Source organism: Nestor notabilis, unplaced genomic scaffold, assembly GCF_000696875.1.
Source record: "Nestor notabilis isolate BGI_N333 unplaced genomic scaffold, ASM69687v1 scaffold6020, whole genome shotgun sequence".
Lineage (NCBI taxonomy): Eukaryota > Metazoa > Chordata > Aves > Psittaciformes > Psittacidae > Nestor > Nestor notabilis.
Window position 1 is genome coordinate 6,165 of NW_009910549.1, and position 22,056 is coordinate 28,220.

General features: G+C 36.4%; 1 protein-coding gene across 1 annotated transcript; it reads right to left on the minus strand.

The window, feature by feature from the left end:
• Positions 1-751: 751 nt before the first annotated feature.
• LOC104402644 (gamma-sarcoglycan) lies at positions 752-21,454 on the minus strand (the record flags this gene model as incomplete). Its single annotated transcript, XM_010010573.1, has 3 exons — positions 21,257-21,454; positions 5,922-6,023; positions 752-839 (listed from the first exon to the last, which is right to left on the minus strand). Coding segments are annotated over exons 1-3 (385 nt in total), but the record flags the coding sequence as incomplete, so codon positions are not given.
• Positions 21,455-22,056: the final 602 nt, after the last annotated feature.

Below are 22,056 nucleotides of genomic sequence, written 5' to 3' on the forward strand. Positions count from 1 at the left end.
GTTAGTCTTACAGTTAAATAATCAGGAATTTATGCTTTGCTGCATAAGAATCTTAGAAGAAACAAGTTAATAAATTGTTACATTTTTCTCTAAAGTCAAAGTTTGAAAAATATTAACAAAACTAAGAAAAAATTTGTTGTATATGACACATACTTGTTGTCATTCTTGCCTTAAAAATACAACTTAAAGAGTAATGCTGCTTATTCTTTCTGCCATGATCTATCACCTACATCTGTCTAGATCTATTGATTGCCTCCAGTAAACCAATGTATCTTACTGCTACCAAATATAGTAAAATGTGCATTTCTGTGTACTGGCTTTCTAATTTTTATTTATTTATTTATCTATCTATCTATCTATTTATTATTTTAGGATATCTGCTTTAATGTTTTAATCTCTGGTATACTAGGAAATGAAGTGAGACATACAGACCTCTAAGATAAAATCATTTTCTCAGAAAATGATTTGCAATTATCAATAGATTATATACACAAGAAAAAGAGTAACTTCTGCAGTGGCCTTTCTTGAATAACTCTGCTGTAAAGAAGTACTTCAAATGTTTACAGAACCAATGCTGAACTGAGCAATTAAAAATATACTGTTGGTACTTATTGAGTGGCAGCTGGACTATTGATATATGGCCATAGCAGTGAAAAATAATCACATTTACTGCTTTATATCCTCAAAGCTCCTTGCAAATATTCATTATGTTTCCAAAACAGTGAACAAGGAAAAATAACTTAAGACTTACCCACATTTAATCTGCCTGTGACTTCCCCATTTGAATTGCGAGCATTAACAGTCACATTGTGAGTAGACTGGAGAAGCAGTGATGAGTCCTGGAGTACAGAGGGGGAAAAAAGTAGATTCACAGAATAATTAGAATTGTTAACAACTTTGAAAACATAGTCCAGTGTTTACATTAACTCAGTCACTGAAAGAGCTTTGCAGCTACAAAACAATCGACAACTGTCAAATAAGCTGGGCTGGTTTTTTTGATTACTTCAACTGTATCAGATTTAAAATAAGAAAAAAACATCTAGAGAATACTTCAGGTGAACAAAATCTGTGTTTCTGGCCCAATGAACATGGTTGCTAATATTTTTTCTTTTCGAAAAAAATGCTTAGGCACTAGATTTGCTACATTTCAACATGTAATTGAGCGTCTGTTTAAGTGAATTGTGAATACTCCACTCTGCAAATTTGCACTGTCATATTAATTGGCTAGAAACATGCGTGTGCATTCTGCTTTCTCAATGATTCACACAGCCTGTATGCTTTGGCTTGATTTTGGCACCTGGCACTGACTCTCCCATCAACAAAACACAGACAGTGTGATGGAGAAAGTGGCAGGTTGACTAGCTCAAAGCTGACTTTAATAGATGACAGTACAGATAAGAGTGTCAATCTAAATTAAATCATTTCCGTGTTCTCCCCTCAGAAGGATGACAGAAGTGTACTAACAGACTGAACACCATCACCTGCTTGTCCACATCTCTGCACCATGACTTGAGCCTAAAACACTCTGTGCTGTATCTGGTGTTCCAATATACAAAATCACATCTGAAGGTCACAGAGCAATGCCACTCATATTTGACTTAACTGTCCTCACAGGTCGCACCACAGCTGGGACATGTGCAGAGCAAACAGAGCCTCATGCCTACCCATGCTACTTACAGAAGCCAGGGCATGCAAGCAGGTGTAATTGGTATCTTCATTCATTCCCAGCAAGCCTTACCACAATCCAGTCTAGCTATAGTAGGCAATTCAAAATTTCATGTCATTCTTGGACTGCAACCAATGTGTAATTACTTCACCAAAACCAAAACATACCCTTGTGTTAACTCATGCCTTGACGTACAGGTGCTTTCATACTAAAGTATACATTCTATCTAAAGGACAGGAACCTTTCTCAGTTGCCAAAGGATCAGGAACACATGATATGAAGACAGTATTAGTAAGCTGCCTGCTTGTGACAATGGTGATACTTGTTCCTAGATAAATGAGTTTCTAACTACTACTAACACAAGATTGTATATATTGTATGTATATATTGTACATATATAGCTTCTGGTACTTCCTCTAGACTCAAGACAGTTTGTGCAGCGCCTTTAAAAGCTAAGCCCTGAAAGGCACTCCCAAGTCATGTTCCCATCATAACTTAACGCTTAGACTATGAGATAACCTGAAAATTTTGAAGACATTTTATGTGAAGAATTTTACTACAAACACTTGCCTAGTAAGTGATAGAAGCAATACACAGTTTGGAGTCCAACTTTTTTTTTTTTAAACAATTTTTTTTTTTTAAACAAAAGGCCGGTATCTTACAAGTAGGAAGACAGGCTATCTCAAAAGGAGTCACTAAGTGAGCAAAATAAATGAATCTCATTTTGTAAATTATATCAGGAAAATGGGAAAGCACAGAATTGACACAAGTTACGAAAAATCTTCAGAAAAAAAAGCAGTGTGTTAGAATGAACATTAATGGTAACAAGTTAGTATGAGGTGGAAAAGGAAACTCAACAAAGATCAGGTAAATATATTACAATACGTGCTAAATGACCCACAAATCTGGGCATCTTTAGTACACTTATTTGACTGTTGCTGGTTGATCTAAAAAATAAATTAGAAATTTTCAGTATTAAATGTGACCTGCAGTGTCCACATGTATGTTGCTGACTAATTAAAACCTAGTAACATACTTATAAATGCTCATCTTTTATCTTTCCATGAATATGCATTAGCTAAGATAGAGGATGAAAGACTGGACATGAGCAGGCAATGAGCACTCACAGGCCAAAGGCCAATCGTATCTTGAGCTGCATCCAAAGAAGTGTGACCAGCAAGACAAGGGAGGTGATTCTGCCCCTCTGCTCTGCTCTTGTGACCCACCCCCCCGACTGTACTGCATAAGTCTATGTCTGTCCTAAGTACAAGAAAGACATAGACCTGTTGGAGAGGGTCCAGAGAAGGGCCACAAAAATGATCAGAGGGATGGAGTACCTCTCCTATGAGGAAAGGCTGAGAGTTGGGGTTGTTGAGCCTGGAGAAGAGAAGGCTCCAGGGAGGCCTTACTGCATCTTTTCAATACTTGAAAGGGGCCTATAAGAAATATGGGAGGGAGTTTTTAGTAGAGCCTGTTGCAACAGGTCAAGGGGTGATGGCTTTTAAACTGAAAGAGGGGAGATTCAGGCTGGATGGGAAGAAGAAATTTTTTACAAGGAGGGTGGCAAAACACTGGCACAGGTTGCCCAGAGAGGTGGTGGATGCACCATACTTGAAGACATTCAAGGCCAGGCTGGATGTGGTTCTGGGCCACTTGGTCTAGTTGAAGATGTCCCTGCACATTGCAGGGGGGTTGGACTAGATGACCTTTGAAGGTCCCTTCTAACCCAAACTATTCTATGATTCTATGAAGATGCAATGGTGCTGCCCATAACTCTATGTTGGACTCCTAATGAAGGCATAAACTTGTGATAGGTTCCAGACATGATGCACAGGAAGTAGATTTTTCTGCTACTTATTTTCTTAACATTTTGGAGACCTCATTAGGTGAGAACAGTTGTCAGCAGACTGCAAGGAGAAAACTATTAAGGCATGAAAGCCGCTATGATACCAGAGTGGCCCAATCCTATTAACAGACAAACTTAGAAAAAGAAATCGTAAGAAATAAGTAACTTTATGGGAATAAATATATAGATGGCACTCAGGAGATCAAGCTACAGGCAATTAAGCCTCTACAGAGTTCAAATATTTAAAAAAGCAAGCCAACAGATAAACAGAATACCTCCAATGAATTCCCAGTTCGTAAGGGGCAGAGACACGCAGTAGCCTGAAGGCTCTAATTAGTGCATGCTACTAACTATCAGGATGGTTCATTATACAGCTACACTTACATCTAAGTTAAAATTGCCCCTGCACATTGCAGGGGGGTTGGACTAGATGACCTTTGAAGGTCCCTTCTAACCCAAACTATTCTATGATTCTATGAAGATGCAATGGTGCTGCCCATAACTCTATGTTGGACTCCTAATGAAGGCATAAACTTGTGATAGGTTCCAGACATGATGCACAGGAAGTAGATTTTTCTGCTACTTATTTTCTTAACATTTTGGAGACCTCATTAGGTGAGAACAGTTGTCAGCAGACTGCAAGGAGAAAACTATTAAGGCATGAAAGCCGCTATGATACCAGAGTGGCCCAATCCTATTAACAGACAAACTTAGAAAAAGAAATCGTAAGAAATAAGTAACTTTATGGGAATAAATATATAGATGGCACTCAGGAGATCAAGCTACAGGCAATTAAGCCTCTACAGAGTTCAAATATTTAAAAAAGCAAGCCAACAGATAAACAGAATACCTCCAATGAATTCCCAGTTCGTAAGGGGCAGAGACACGCAGTAGCCTGAAGGCTCTAATTAGTGCATGCTACTAACTATCAGGATGGTTCATTATACAGCTACACTTACATTAGCTGCTGCCACACCTCTTTCTTACTATATAGTACTAAATATATTAAGGCCTGGAATGAATACAAATGACCTAAAAGAGCTTAACATTGCATAACATTTTTGGATGGCAGAAGGAGTTCTTAAGTGTTACCTCTGCTGGTCTTAAAAAGTTACATGCCTTAATGGATAAACAGCCTCAAGGGAAATTCATTTAAGCACAAAAATAGTTTTCACACTGCCTGTGAGACAGAAAAGAATACACATAAGAAACAAAACTGAAATACAGGTTTAGTAATGGAATTTCACCTTCTAAGAGCTGCTACTGGAAATACTTGTTGCAGAAAAAGAAAGGCTTAACAAATGTAAAATATGCTGTCATTGCTTAAATTTCAGTAATCAAGCATTTTAACAACCTCCTTCTGATAAATTTATTTACATTTTCTTTTGCTATATCATACAAACACTAAATTTTTCCCTAGGTTCAGAAAAGTCTCATAGCTGGCTATTTGTCCTTGGTGAAGATGATTGCATGTTTGAAGTAATTAAAGAGCCATATTCGGCTTTTAGTCTCATTGAATAGTACTTGAAATGTCCCATTGGTTGATGACAACATTCATAAAACATGGCTCATTTTGTAAGAGTTTAGATTATGGACAATAGTTCTGAAAAAGATTCATTTATTTGGCCAGAAACAGACACTGCTCTACAAAAAAATCACTAAAATAAGTTTCAGAGTTCATCTGGATAACTAAAAAACAATTCATATTCTCTCTTGCTTCCTCTAAATCCAGTACTTCAATAAAAATCTTTTATACCATACACATGCTCAGTGCCATTTTAATCTGCTTCATTAACATTTTCTTTGACCAAATATGTTATTCTTTCTTTATCTCAGTAATAACAGAGTTTTCTAGCTATGTTAACCTGATTAAATCCTAAATATTTCCATTTAGTCTGGTAGATTTTATATATGTAAAAATATAAAGATATAATAAATTTAATATAATTGTCTTAAAAGTGACAAAATCTGAATTTATTAGAGACCCTGTAACTTTTCCAATAGGATCCACTGATTTTAGAGATTTTGAAACTATTCTGTAATGGATGAATAAACAAAACAAGCAGTATCACAGGGAAGCCTATACTAAAAAATTGTATCAGTAAAAACAATGAAAAACTTCCTCCACACTCTTAAAATGTTAGCATTACTTATATATAATGATCTTTCTAATTCCTTTTTGAGCTACTTCTTATCACATGCCTCAGAGAAAAACTTTCATTCTTCCACAGCATCAGAACATTGACATTGATCATGCTTGCAAAAACATGTGCATACACATACACACATGTGCACACATATATTAATATTTCCAGCTGCCTAGACTTTACCTAAATTAAACTGTACATTAGTGCATTAATTTTAGCATTATTGAAAGATTATCTGCTTAGTGGTAAGATTAGCACTTACCACTCGAGAGTGGATTTCTTTGGCGTAAAGAGGGAATAAGAATTCTGATTCCCCTTCCAGACGAAGCCCATCCTTCGTAACACGCAGGTGTCCCATTCCAGTCTGAGGAGAAGATGCAAGAATAATGCACATTTTATTATTGTTGCTGTATTTATCTTTTGTTCTTTTCACAAACTGAAAATTTCCAGAGCTGCTTGCCTCCAGTCTATTGACTGAGATACCCATACTAACGCATTTAAAATTCTGAGAAGTGCTCATCTCTTTGAGGAGTGTTATTCTTCAAGAAATAGTAGCTTTCAAGAAAAAGTTATTAAAATTGGGATTTATTTGACAAAAAAAATACAATATTACAGTCAACTTCAAAACAAGTGCATTTGTATTGATTGAAATAGCCTTTGTACTTGCTTTCTAAAAATGTCATGAACAATAAACTTTTACATGACTCACGTAAGACACACCTTATGTTAACATTTCAAGGTTTATTTTACCAGTAATGTATTTTACAAGTTTTACAAGGAATGTAATACTTCTAAGACTATTGAGGAGAGAAAGAAGCATTTTTACTTCCTTCCATTTTCAGTTATTACTTCTTTCTTTTTAATTCATTTTTCCTTCCTTGGTTTCCCTACCCATCTCCCCCCTAATTCTAGGTCAAGGCTCTAGCTTTCATGCTATCATTTTCCTTTCTCTCAATCACCCGCTTGTCAGCTTTTGTACCTTCCTCATTCTCTCTTAGTTGTTCCCTCATGATTTTAACCCAGTTGTGCTTTCCAGCCCATATCTTATTTCCTTCTTTTTACTTTCTTTCATCATTATAATAGAATTGATAATGTGAAAAATGAGTCAGGAACTACTTCATTAAGTACATCTGAGGACTTGCAAGCTTCAGCTATTTCACAGGTATTTAGCTAATTTGCACAGGATTCACCCCTCCTCCTGCCAGAAAAAATGAGAGAATACTTGGCAAAAACTTTGCAGCCTGACAGGTCGGTCATATGTGAAAATATTTCAAGTCAACTGCCTCAAACTACAAAGAAGAGGTGTGAGGGCTAAATAAAAAACAGTAAATCCCAAAAGTATTTCCACTTTAAATATTTTTCAAGGTTGTTCTTCACGTAACTAAAGAAGAGGCCACTGATGATACATCAATAACCTGTTCATCTAATGAGTTAGGTCTACAACCAATAAAAGTTATAACTCAGGCTGTTTTCAAATATGGTATGTTCTGACTAATGTCATTATATTATACATATATGTAATGCTAAATAATATGTCTAACCAGCTTTCAATGAATAACTATAGCACTGCACCTGTTTTAACAGGTTTGAAGAGAGACAAAAGAGAGAAACAAGCTTTGCTTAAATTCCATAAGGTAAGAAATACTCATGTCAGCAGTTTGCTCAGCTGGAGGGTACAATGTGATTCTTCCTCAGCAAGGATTTATTTCAGGAAAGAGGCTTTTAGAATAGCTGTTTATGGAATCTGTTATTCAGGGTCAAATATTTTTCTACTTTGAAATATATAATGTACTGGCTTTTCTCAGTAGAAATAGATAAAATTTCCAAATTCTAGACCATCACAAAGCTTTTAAAAAGTATGCAGCATATACTGATACACCTCATGAGACAAAACTGAAATAATACCTATGATGAGCCCCCAAGGCTTTCATAATCACTATTCCTAGCCAGCACTGAGTCATTTAGAATTGTGTTTTTCTAGAGAAGACTATGGACAGTTTTTTCTAACTTGTAACACAAAACAGAGATCAACACCAGAAATACATATATGTTTTAAGACAAACACTTTTTAAAATTATGACATGAAATATTCAGGATATTCTAAAGAAATACCACCAACAAATGGCTCTAATTTAAGTAACTCAGTTTAGGGTGTCATTATTTGCTCTGATCTCATGCCTTTTCCTGAAAGGTGAAAGTAGATTATATTAGTCATCAGGTTTAAACACAGTTTGCATATTTTTCTGGAATATAAAGAACTAAATAAACAGCATATTATAGAGTAAGAATAAAAAATGAAGTTGTCAAATCTTAAATGTAAGAAGGCAGAGGAAGAAGCAGCAATTAATTCTTGCTCTGAAGCACATCAGGGAAAATTAACAAGCTCCTGGGTGGAAGTCTCTATCCTGCCTTTAGCTTTGAGAGGAAGAAATTTTTAGTAGAGACAAAACCCTGTAACTGATGTTCAAAAAGAAGATTATGTAATTGAATAAGCACACTCTTCCAAATGTATTCAGATTTTTCTGCAACAGTTATTCTAAAAATGCTATATAAAGGAATGTAGTGTCTTTGACATCAAGAATAATATGCTATGTGACAAAATGCAGCATTTACACTTACCTGTAAATTCTTATTTTTCAGTAAATCCAGTCATATCACTCAGGATTACTTTGTACAAGTATGTCCTGAGAATGTACTATTTTCTTCACCGTATATTTCATTTAAGCATTGTCACAAAGCTCACATTTTCACGTATTTGAATAAGCATCATTATCCATTCTCACTGATCACTTGGGAAGTGCAAAACCAAGGAAATTTAGACTTGGACTACCTGCATAAATGACTATCTGTGATGACTAACAGATAAACTTTGTAAAGTGCACAAGAATCCACAAATATGTGGATTTCATATAATGATCCACACTTGTATTACCTTTGTGACTATGAACAATTATTGTTTCCTTAGTATCATGATATTTGTGAATCTCAAGATTGCAGAACTGAGTTATGCAGTACTGTGAGATGGAGAAATCCTATTACCTTTCTTATAATTGGCAAATTGAAGTTATATGGAATATAGAAAAGAGGGATTTAAGATAAACAACCACCCAAATGCACTGAGAGCCAATGATAAGTTCCATATAAAGCAGGAGTATAGTACTTAATGTTCTCTCAACAGCCACTCTGCTTCTTATATTACCGTTTAGGAGAAGCCAATTATTATTTACTGAGTATTGTGACTTCCTCAGTTATGAAAAACCTTGATGCTTTCAGTTTCAAGGATTTGATTCTATTCCTGATATTTCTGTTGACTTGAGGAAAGGGTCCAAATATCAGTTAGATGAGGACTTTGATGCAGTTATACAATAAGCTATTGACTGGGGGATAGATGAGAAACTGCTTCATTAAACATAGCAGATGCATGGCAAATCTGGATTCTTGTTACCCTGGTGCTGGTGACTGTCGCTGCTTGAGTGTGGTGGCACTGAGCTGTAAGACATTGTTGTGTATATAGCCCTGAGACTCATGTTTTCTAATTATTGAAAGCCCTCAGTGAGGCAGGGACTGAGCCATGCAGAAGAGGAGGATGAAATGCTATCTCTGTAGACACTAAGCAGATTTTGCTATTGCTGCATGGAGTTGACTGGTGTAGAAACTGCTGGCAGCTGTCAAACTCTTATGCACCAAAGATGGAATTTAGCATTAGTGTTCACAAAGGTGTGACCAGTTTTCATTTCAGAACTGCTAGGCGTATTCTAATTGGAGTAACAGGATGTCTTCAATCACAGTAGAAGCATTTTTCATCATTTGAAAATACTACTGAGGAGTTAAGTGCTTGTAGAAACAGAGACATAGTATCCTAGCTAAGACTCACTGTGCTATTGAGCATCTGGAAGGGAGTACCATCTTGGATGGGTTATTATTCTCTTAGATTCTAGACACAGCAAATGTAAAATATTTTTCCTCTGAAATAAGGGGATGCAATCTCATTCTCCACAAAGCCAGTAGACAAGTGCAGTATGTTCACAAACTGTGGAAAGATCCTGAAGTTTATTTCAAGAGGACTATAGAAGGACTGAGTACTTCATCAGGACCAAAAAGTTCCAAAAGCCATACTGATGGGTCTGGTGGTATGGCCACCTTCTTCAGGCTATGAATATCTGTGTTGAGGAAAATGGAGAAATGGCTGGATAAAGCAAGTTTGATAGCACTTGTCTGGTTAGTGCTAAACGCATATCTTGTTAAAACAGGACGCAAAAACTGTCCCTCTTTCACCTGTTGCTATTGTGGGACCTGCTGCTCTGGCTCACGACCAACAAAGTCATGTGGAAAGTGATGCACATTGCACATTGCTGTGGGACTCTAGGAATGCAAACAAGTAGATGTCGATCTAGGGCTCTTGCACTCCCAGTGACTTGCTCCCAGGTAGCTCACTGAGCCTCATGCTGCCTGTGGTTTACAGAGCCAAAAAAAAGGATCTCTCTCCCAAACCAATATAATAAAGTACAGGTCTTTTGCTGTAGAAATGAGGATGACGAACATTCACTTAGTTTACGATGAGTACTTCTAGTCACCTACATTAGATCAATAACTGTAACTTGCATTTCCCTACCAACATAGAAACTGATACGCATGGGGGGTCACTATATTGGGTCAGCCACTCTTTGTATCATATTGGATTGTATCATATCATCACTATTTCTGCACCTTCTCAGTATTAGACTCAATGGAAGTCTTCAGACTCTTCTAGAAAATAGAAAAGAAACTTCTGGTCTGTGTATCAGCCAATAGCTGCACATGAAGATGTCTATCTTCCTATTCTGAGGAAAGATCAAATACTGGGAAGACAGGCATACCCATATATTAGCTTGGTTACAACAATACAATAAGTTGATTAGAACATTAGCTTTAACACATACACAATTCAAAACAAGTAGCTCCTCTCTGAGGAGTTAAGAACATGTTTGATTTTAAGAGCTGAACCCCAAATATTTGGATTTTCCAATATTAAAAGTCCACACATGCAGCAGCTGCTGATAAGAACTGATAATGATAATAACTTCCCAGTAGAGAGGATGCAATATTTCCATTCAGGTAACATCTTTTCTTACTTATAGGATACTTACATCCTACTCCTAGGCCAGCCCAGGGAAAGACCTTGGCAAGTTCAGACCAAGACATCATTTGTTGTGCCCCAAAGCTAGTTCAGTTAATGGCTTTATAGATTCAGCTTTCAGTGCAGTACTTCTTGCAGCAATTACTATTTAGAGAACTTGCTTTGCAAACAAGAGTGTACTGTTTCATTGAGATAATAGGGCTGTGGGTAGAGATTGTTAAAGAGCAATCAGCAAAACAGGATTGGTAATGAATCTGATGAAACTCTCTGTTTGACTTACAATATCTATTTTGGAGCTAAGTACGCGCTTGGTATAATAACATTACTGATGCCTCATCTCATTTTCTGTTGCAAGGACTCTAATTTCCTGGGCTCAGAGAGAGGTGGTTATCCAACTTCTCTTCTTAGGTGACAGAGAACTCTTTTCTGTCAAAGATGTTGGTCAAATCAGAGCCCTTAGCAACAGCGCTCCTGGCTTAGGGCTCACTCAATACAGACTAAACACCCTTTGCAGATAGGGCTAGAAAGTGGGCAGGTAATATTCCATGATCTAGAAATGTAGATAGTGACTTTGAACTCAACAGTTTTGTAATGAATGGCTATGAAAGATGCAAATTCATCATATCATTAACATTTGCTTAGTTTTGATTAAAAAAAAAGTCTGTCATAAAATAGAGTTAAGATTTCAGATGCATATGTTCAAGATATGTTCAGGTCCTCTTTGTTCTAATATACAGAATAACAGAATTCCTTAAGTAAAAAAAGATATTAATGACAAGAGGTATTACTCAAGAGAAAAAATAACAGGTTCACTTCCAGCTCGTTTCCTTGCTCAGCTGGATAATACTCAGCTAATAAAAATGCCATTACATCTGGCATTACATCTTCTATGTTAGAAAAATAGACTATTAGAAAAACAGACTGCTACATATATTTATTCAGGAATTGAGTTTTTACACATTGACTAATTCATTTTATTATATTTACATTTGTAATTATACAACTTGGGTAAAGACATGGAATTAAGCCTTTTCCATTGATTTGTCCTCTTGATAAATCAGAATTATATTCTTCAGAAAAACAGTGCATGATGTTTATTTATTTCTTGAATTCCTCTGAGGAGTATCTTTACCAGTGACCTGCACAAGGGGATCAAGTGCACCCTCAGTAAGTTTGCAGACAACACCAAGTTGGGTGAGTATGTTGAGCTGGAGGGTAGGAAGTCTCTGCAGAGGCATCAGGATAGGTTGGATTGATAGGCCAAGTCCAACTGTATGAGGTTCAACAAGACTCAGCGCTGGGACCTGCACTTGGGTCACAACTCCATGCAATGCTACAGCCTTGGAGCAGAGTGGCTGGAAAATTGCTTGACAGAAAAGGATCTGGGGGTGCTGATGGACACTGAGCATAAGCCAGAGTGTGCCCAGGCAGCCAAGCAGGCCAACAGCATCCTGGCCCATATCAGCAATAGCGTGGCCAGCAGGGCCATGGCAGTGATCATTCCCCTGTACTCAGTACCGGTGAGGCTGCACCTTGAATACTGTGTTCAGTTCTGAACCCCTCACTAAAAAAGAGACACTGAGGTGCTGGGGTGTGTCCAAAGAAAGGCAACAAAGCTGGTGAATGGAGAGAACAAGTCTTAGAGGAAAGGCTGAGGGATCTGGGGTTGTTTAGTCTGGAGAAAAGGAGGTTCAGGAGGACCTTATCTCTCTCTGAAAGGTGGATGGAGCAAGGTGGATGTCAGTGTATTCTCCCAAGTAAGAAGCAATAGGGAAAGAGGGGACATTGACTGAATTTTAGGAAAAATTTCTTCCCCAGAAAGGTTGTCGAGCACTGGAACAGGCTGCCCAGGGAAATGGTTGAGTCACCATCCCTGGAGGTATTTAAAAGGTGTGTAGATGTGGTGCTTAGGGACACAGTTTAGTGGTGGACTTGGCAGTGCTAGGTTAAGGGTTGGACTTGATGATCTGTAAGATCTTTTCTAACCTAAATGATTCAATGATTCTACAATTCTAGGAATAAGGCATATTTGCATGGTGTATATGATTACATAGACTATGTATTGATTCAATACTGTAAATCCTATCATTTGTATTAGAGACATTTCATCTAATGGTCTCAATGGTCTGTGTCTTGTGTAAGCACACAGTGACAAGTGTCTCCAATTACTAAGTCTCAGTTTAAACAAACATATGTCCTAGTCAGCCTTCATTTGAGAACAATGGCTACTCTTCCATCTCACTAATTTCTACCAGAGCTTAGCAGGCTTAGGTAATTTTTAGTGTCAATCTCAAAAACAACACGTCCTAAGAGCCCCACATGGAAAAATAGCAGTTCAGGAACTCCGCACAGTGAATGTTTCTGATCAGAAAGCTGGATTTCATGCATGAATGCATATGCAATTATTTGTATATGGAGCAATTAAATCCAAGTTGTTCAATTTCTCCATCTCGTGGTTATTTGAGTAGGCTGGGTTTGACACTGGGTACTAAATTGCAGAGCAGTTCCCCATTCTCCATGTCCCTTTAGGAAAGTGGATTTTGAGCAGGAGAGGTTTTGCAGGCATCACTCCTGTAATCACCTGAGATCAAGGTTGGAGCTCACAGGCAGACAAAGTGTGCAATCAGCATGTCTGCTTGGATCCAGGCACTGGGAAGTCCCTGGGTCCCACATTTTGAAAATGTTATTTTTTGACATCAGTGTCCTCAACCTCAACCACGCTGTGTCAATTTACGTTATTCTAAGAACTGTTACCGTAATTTTTCACTGAGTGTGTGGATGTGTAATAGTATTGATAAGAAAATAACGAACTGAAGATATATAAAAAGTCTTCAGGGAGATTTAACCTCTTCTATGAAGTCTGCAGATAGCACTAGAAAAAAAAATCATGGAGAGAGACCTTTTTCACACTTCAGCTACACAAATTATAAATTTCACCACCTCTATCATTCATCATTCCTATTTCCTACATTAGAACAGCTCTGCTTGCTCCTGGGAACAAAAATACATGCCAAGACCCCAGGAAAATCTGCATCTGAACAATACTGATTGTGTCTAGGCTCAGAAAAGAAGGTGGTACATCAGACCATAAGATCAGAACATCTGTTTTTTCTTTGGCAGAGAGTTTGCCAAGAGCAGCTTTATTTATGTTTCCCCATACAGCTTAAAACTAGCAAAGTATAATCAGGAGCTGCAGTCAAGCCCTTAGGAGCTCAGCAGTCCACACTTCCTAAACTTGCACATACACTGTAATCTCAGTGTACTCAGATACTTTAAAAATCTTTACCAATATTACAAATTATTCCATGAGTAAACTTCGGTGTTGGTTTTTGTTTTTTCCATTTAAAAAAGTGTTGTTCCACACTGCTTTAATAATTTTATATAAGTATATATCACACTATGGAGAAGCCTTCCCATACAGCTGCTCAGGATTATTCAGAGTAGAAACTATGTAATATTGGTGTTCCAACCAATGATGAAAATATTTTAGTGAAAATTAGGATGAGAATTTGTGAAGAATTAAATATATATTTTATTTCACTTTAGTCTTAAAAATGTAACATTCTCAAATAGCAACTAATTTCATGGAGTGTACACTGTTGATCATAAAACTCATGGAACAGATGTACAAGTTCATCGGTGTATGTCTTTGCAGTGAAGAATTTCTGCTGTGAATGAGTGTTCCTTACCATCCATTTTTATGGCTGTCTAGTCTGGTTTTAAGTGTTCCACATGATTGGGATATCCAATTTAATATGGCATGCTACTATACAGTCTAGTAAGTCTCACTGTCAGAACATGTTACTTGATTTTCAGTTAAAATTTTGCTTTCTTGATTCAACACATTCCTGGTTTTGCATTTTTCATATTTCTTGAAGAAATTCTATTTTCAGTGCCATAATTTGTCAAGTGCCTAAATAGTTGTTTATACAAGTATTTGATTATATTATCAGTTAATTTATTTCAAAATACATATAGTATTTATAGATCTAGACCAGTATCATTATCAGCCAATTTGTATATACATACTAAGATTATATATACTTAGCTTTTTAACATTTTCGTATACAATGTAAAAAAGTTGACACTTACATAGAAAAGTTTGCAAAATAATTACAAAACCTTTTTTTAATTCTTTGTCTATATTAATTATTAATTGCCTATGAGAACTCAAAAAGATTAGAGTGGTATGCTTGTGCTAAGAATTTCTGGGGACAGGTATACCGGTAAAGCATTTACTAATTATTAATTTGTCCTGTTCTTAGGAAGAACCATGCTTAGAATAAGCAGTGATGGACTAGACATTGTGTGCATGGCCCTCCATATACCAAGTTCACTTCTGTCATGATAAAGTTATATACAGGTTGTTTTAAGGCTTAGTATTAGAGCTTGACTTTCCTCTTGCTAGTGTCTCAAACCCAAGTAAGGCTTAACATGGGCGGCAGGAGAAAATGGGACTGAGTGCAGATTTGAATCATGTTCGACTGACAGTGCATCTAACACAATAGAAGACCTGTCTACCTCTCTTAGTCACACTGCTTAAAATTTTGTCAGAGAAAAACCTGTGCTACATGCCAAACTTCACACTGGAGAAAGGCAAGTAGTTATACTCAGGAACACTTTTGTTTCATGACTATCTGTCCTTATTAACCTGAAATACAGCACAACTGCCTTGACTTTTCTTATTCCAGGAGACTGTGATACCTGTGGCATCCACTAAAACCCATGGAAACATGGGTTACTCCATCAGAGGCTAAAAAAAGTTAGGAATAATCTTTGGTGCATGACTGTTCCTGACATTACGATAATGTAGCATAACGTAAATAATACTAAAACTGAATTAATGTAGGGTTTCTGAATAAGATGTAAAAGTAAAAATGTGAAAAGAGAAAACCCGTTAGAAATCACTGAGGCAGCAACACAAGCTAAGGATTATAGTTGTGATATCATATCAGTTATGTAGCAAACTAAGAAGCCAAATACCTCTTGTTAATGCCTCTTACTGTGCAGCTAATCTCTATAAAGCTTTCAGATGCTCAATGTTGTATAAAATATTTTAATACAGATTGGCTCAACACCAAATTGTTTGCCTGTCATGACACCTTCTAGAGTCATGCCAATATGGAATTTATATGTTGGGCAAGTAGTATACTGCTAGGAGATACTGAAATAATTTAAGAATCAAATTCCAAAATAGAAAGTCCTACTCACTTGTCCAACAGATATAGGGATACTAATATTCTTGCAGTAAAATTCTCTGATCATCATTGCACATGAACACAATCAAAATCTCCTAAATAACCAACTTACAAATACAAGGAAAAGAGGGGCCATGTGAAGAATACTGATGTTCTTAAGAACAAGTGGTTGTAAAACTCAGCTGGGTTGCTGTACTCCCAGATTAAGATTCCTCCTTTCCCTGGGAAAATTTGATCTCAGATCCTCTCCCAGATATTCATGCTCTAACCAACAGTCATTTGATGTTGGAAATCTTTTACTCTTTTTCTAGTTTGTTCTACTTCATATAAATTCATCATATATTAATTGGACAGAACCTACAACAGAAGCTTCTGTGTCCAAGGGGAGAGTTGTAATTTTCTAATTAAAGCGTGTGCTATCTCCAGCTCAATAAAAAAATCATTTTTTCCACATAAATCAGAGCAGTTTCAGTTAGAATAACAGAAATGCCCAATTCTGTAGTCTATACCACAATAAGGATTTGGAAAAGAACAAGGAGAGTAATGAGCATTCTTGCATTCAGTATATTCAGTACTTTTCTAGTTAAATGTTTTAGGATCTGATGGCGTCTAGACAAATAAATTTTCATCTTATGTGATAGCGTCTAGTCTAGTATAACTGATGGTCTTGAAAGCTAAGAGTCAGCGGACCATTTTAAAATCACAGTCATTTCAATCAATTAAGACTACAAGATAAAATAGGAATGTATTTTTTTCCTGCTAAACCTTTATCTTTTTGTCAGAAGCATAAGAAAGATTAAGAATCAGTTTTTCAGTGAATAAGACTAATATTATTTATAGGAAAAAAGACATTCTGTCTTGGCAACATGAGATGGTCAACTAGAAGGCAACTTCTAGAAAACAAATATGATACTAAAATTTGTCAGTATCCCTCTTCTGTTGGGAGGCTCAAAACTGGTGGCTCTATTATATGAGCATCTAATGAGTGCTGTGTAAAGGGAGATAATCACTTCCCGTGGTCTCTGGCTCTGCCCCTGCTCACACAGTCCAGGAAGCCCTTGGCATTTGTTGCTGCCAGGGTCACTGCTGGCTCATGCTCTGCTTGCTGCCCACTAATCCCCAGGGCCTTCGCTGTAACACCGCTCCAGTGAGGCAGAATCAGCCTGAGCTGGAACCATGGGTACTTCCTTTCCAGGAACAGGATGTTGCATTTATTCTTTTTGAATTTCATAAGGTTGGACCATTCCTCCAGACAGTCTCAGCTCCAAATGTCAGTCTGAGCCTTGAAAGAATTTAATGGTACCACCAAAGTGGTATCATCTGCAAACTTGGTGATCAAGCATTCTGACACCTCTTTTAAATCATTGACAAAGTTATTCAAAAGGACCAGTCCCAGGATAGACCCCTGCAACAATTATTACTGGCCTTCATGTAGAGTACAACTTATTAGTAACTACCTTCTGAACCTGACCAACCATGCAGTTCGGGTTTTTTACTTATCTCATTGTCCACCCTGCATGGCTGAATGTCCTAACTAGGGAACAAGAACATTGTCAGAGAGCATCGAAAGCCTTGGTAAAGTCAAGGTAAATGACATCTTGTGCCCTCCCATCATCTATAATTCCAGTTATTTCATCATAGAAGATAATCATGTTGATCAGGCATCATTCACCCTTGGTAAATCCATGCTGAATGTTCTCCATTACCTTATTCTCCTTCATAGGCCCTGAAATGTCTTCCAAGAGTGCTCGCTCCATCATTTTCACAAGGAATGAAGTGAAGCTGAGCAGCCCACAGTTCTCCAGGCTGTCCCTTTGACCTCTTTTATTGAAGACAAGTGCAACGCTTGTGTTCCCCCAGTCCCTATAACCTTTCAAACATGGCAGAGGATGACTTCGCAGGAGAATCAAACAATTCTCTCTGCACCTATGGATGCAGCCCATTTTGTTGCCCTTTGTCTCTTGTAAGTCTTAACTCTTCCAACTCTTCTAATACTTTGCATTGGAGCATGTAACATGTTTAGCTAAGCCACACTACTTATTTTTCTAAGTAGCAGGATAGATCATTCCTGTATTTGGAGGGTACTGCCCTTAAACACCAGCAAGGTTTCATGAGTAACTTTACACTCACATCTGGCTCCCATAGAATCCCATGAGTAACAGGTCCAGCTATGTGCCACCCTTTGTGGTCCTATCCATAAGTTATCCCTGAGACCCTCTAGAAATCTTCACTGCTTCCATCCTGCCATGCTTGTCCTTTCAGCAAATGTCAGGGACATCCGAGTTCCCTTCTTTCAGTCCTACTGCACCCTTCAGAATTGTGCACAGGACTTCTGCAATCCTCACCCTGTTGCAGCCCCAAATCTCTTAAGATTCGTAGTTCCTGAACTCTCAGGACTAGCAGTCCCCTTTAGTTCTCAGAAAGGCTCATTATGTTAAAATCTGGAATTTCCATTTCATGTAAAATCTATGTCCAGGTGAAAATACCCAACCTCAATTTTTTCCAAACCTTCTAATTTTCATGGAAAACTAATTCTATTTTTTAAATTACTTTTTCATCTCACTCACCAAGCTCAAAGCATGATTATTTGGATCTGTCTTCTCTAAAACACTTGACCATAATGAATCCAATGCTTTCTTTTCTCAGCTGCCCAAAAAACTTGAGACCCTGTACCCCCAAACTCCAGAAGAGAAAAAGAAAAAGAGAATGAGACATATGCGATATATGACTCAATCTGCAAAACTTGGGGATGCTCATATGTTATGTAATTGAAGCAGTATGAGAAAAAGAATATATTCTCTGTTCATGTTGTTCCCTTTCCCTTTTAGTGTAGATTTTATGAAATGAAATGAAATTTTGTTCAATGTAGTAGTGTTCATTTAATGTTGAAGGCCTCTCAAACAATGGAGTTTAGAAAAGTCTCCATCTTTCATCATCCTTCAAAATCTCACCAGAGATTAAAATCTATTAATTTTGCAGCATATTTATGTGTGGTTCATGTTCTTTATAATCTTAGCTTGTTTGATAGTATTTATCACTCTGATGTCTAAATAACAATTTTGTCAACTTTGAATGGGCTCATAAGCAGGCTGTGCTACAGAACTATCACGAAAGCATCAAAACCCCTATGCACTATGCTGCAAAACCGTTTTCCTTAGAAAAAAAACCAAAAACCATACTACAATACTGTTATGGTTTTCTTTGAGCATAAACTCTCTTCAGAACTGTACTATAAAAATACCTTTTAAAATGTTTATCATATTTTTTCTAAATATATTTATCAACCTTAGTACGGATACAGCTTGTTTTTTGCATTATTTTACAGAGAAACAGTTGTTAATATTTTATTAGCTATTAATATTCTAATATTGGTAACACTTTAATTATTTTTTACAATTACTATTGAATGTTTTTAAAGTATTATCTAAAAATACAATACATATTATTAACATCAAACATAATAAGTAATCTCTCCATAATATACATAGAACACAGTTATGACATTTAAAAAGTGTTATCACAGCTGACAGACTAATATTTGCCAAATAACTGATGACTGCTTAGGATATTTCACAATTACTTTTAAACTCTTCCCAATAATGGGAATGTTTAATTGCAAAACCAAGATATATATGAATCAAGTGATTTCCTAAATGGCAAATATTTATCAAGCTTGGAACTGAAGAACCATGCAAATCTGAGAATATATTGTTATCTTTCTTTTTCAAACAATAACCAAAAACTTGGAGGCATAAATGCTTAATTCCATCAGGAAAAGGGTTCAATGACGGTATTGATAATTTCTATGACTAATGAAGGCATTACAGTTAAGTCACCATTTAACCAAGTATGTCAGGAATACAGATCCTTTAACAGAGAATTAGGAAAACCCTTTCTACCCTGTCATTCATAGTTCACCCTGTGAAAGAATCCAAGGCACTACTTGAGCTGTTACTGCACTGCTCTTGTTGCCAAGGAAGAAGGACACTGTCCCTCAGTGGATGATCAAGACATATGGTGCTTTCCTCACAGATAACTAGTACGAGATAGAAGGTCTTAGAAGTGGAGTTTCTGATGCTATTTTTTTCAGTCCTGACTGATATTAGAGAAGAAATATCCAGTTTCATACAAAGAAACCAAACTAACAGAAAATAATTCTTCAAACTCCTTAAAAATAAAAACCTGAGCCACGCAGAAGACAGTTTAAGTTACTTCTGTTCTCTGAGATTCATGATGTGCAATCGCTAAGTGCACATCTTCCATGTGAACTGCATAACAGAAAAATATGTGATCTAAGATGTTCTGCACTGTATTCTGTATGACAGTAACAGTGCTAAAAAGAACTTACGTGGTGAAAGAAACTTGATGGGCAGCACTAGTAACTATATTAGCAAGTAGGACTTTAACCTACTTTATTTCTAGTAAGAGAAATTAGAGTATAGAAATACTTCTATGAAGATAAAATGGCCATCATTTAGTGAAAGAGGCATAATAACGATAGATAATGAGAACTTAACACTTTCTTCAGTAGCAGGGGCAGATCTTACTATTATTGTTTCTCTTGTAACAAGTCTATTCAAATCATCTCTGTATCATGATTGCATGTTAGAAACAAATTAGCTTCAATATTCACTGATGCATTTTATTGCAATATGATTAAAAAGCTACATCTTGCAGACTTCTGGAAGTTACCCTTTAATCTACTACATACAAAATTACATTATAAATATTGAAATATATATGACAGGAGAAAGTTATTAGATTTATTCCTGAATCATATAGCTGCTTAGCCTCAAGCATGAAGTAGTAATAATTACCTCTGAGCTGTAATTAATAAGGCAAATAAACTGTAAAATTTTAGATGCTGATAAACACGAGAAGGAATCTAAGAAAAAACAGTACCTGTCAGCAACAGTTTAACACTAACGAATTCAGTATGAGATAAAACTACTGCAAATACATTTATAAAATGCAAATTAAAAAGACACTATGAGACAACAGTAAAATACATTCTCTTAGAATGGTTAGAATTTACCTCAATGTAAGGTGTCAACAACCTCATTATTTTAAAGATTACCATCAACACAGAAATTAAAGATGAGGAAGTATGTTCAAAGATAGGCATTTCTTACATACTTTCAACCAAAGTAAAAATTACCGTTGAGAAGGACATAAAAGAACTATCTATTACACACAGAGAAGCTCATGTACATATAAAATAAGCAAAGTGGTGAGGCAGGGAAGAGAATATGAGAAAAATGGAACATTAAAGAGGACACTTACTGGGGAAAACCACATCACTTTAAGAATCCAAATTGTCAAAGAAAAATTCACAACTAGGATGATAAGCAGGAGAAGAACAAACAGGTAGAGGCAACGCTTTCTCCAGCCATAAATTCCAATTTTGTAGACATATTCATTCTTCGGCCTCTCTAGGCTAGTGCCTGGTGTTGTTGTAGTGTATTGTTCACGTACCATCTGCTATGTAAAGAAAAAAATGGACTGCTTAGTTGTTTGAGTCAAATTAAAATATTTATATAAAACCCCAAGGAAAATATGAACGTGTAATTGTAATAGCAAGTTACTAGACACTAGAAATTCATATGAAGTTTTACATGGAAAGTATTTTCAGCATGTCCCATTCAAACTACACTTATATGTTACTCCTTGGTACACATGATGTGACGTTTTATTACATGAACTGCATCAACTGCAATTTTCAGGAGGCTTAAATTTATTTTATTTAAACATATATTAGCAATAAAACCATTACTTACTGGATTTAAACAACTTCCTTATTTTAAATTATATTTCTTAAAGAACCATGCTTCGAATTTAAGAAATATCATCAGATTGCACTAGTTAAAACATGAGGATATTCACTAACTTTGACCTTTTACAGCACAGAGATCACCAACAACTTAAACCATTCATTAAACCTTACAATTTTAGTCAAGTGAATAAAATCTCAGCAGTTGAAGCTCCTTATCTAGAAAAACACTGGGCAATATCTGTCTCATTTCCACCAATACGAAACAAACAAAAAACCCCCACCATGTTTTGACCATGGATGTCAAAAATAA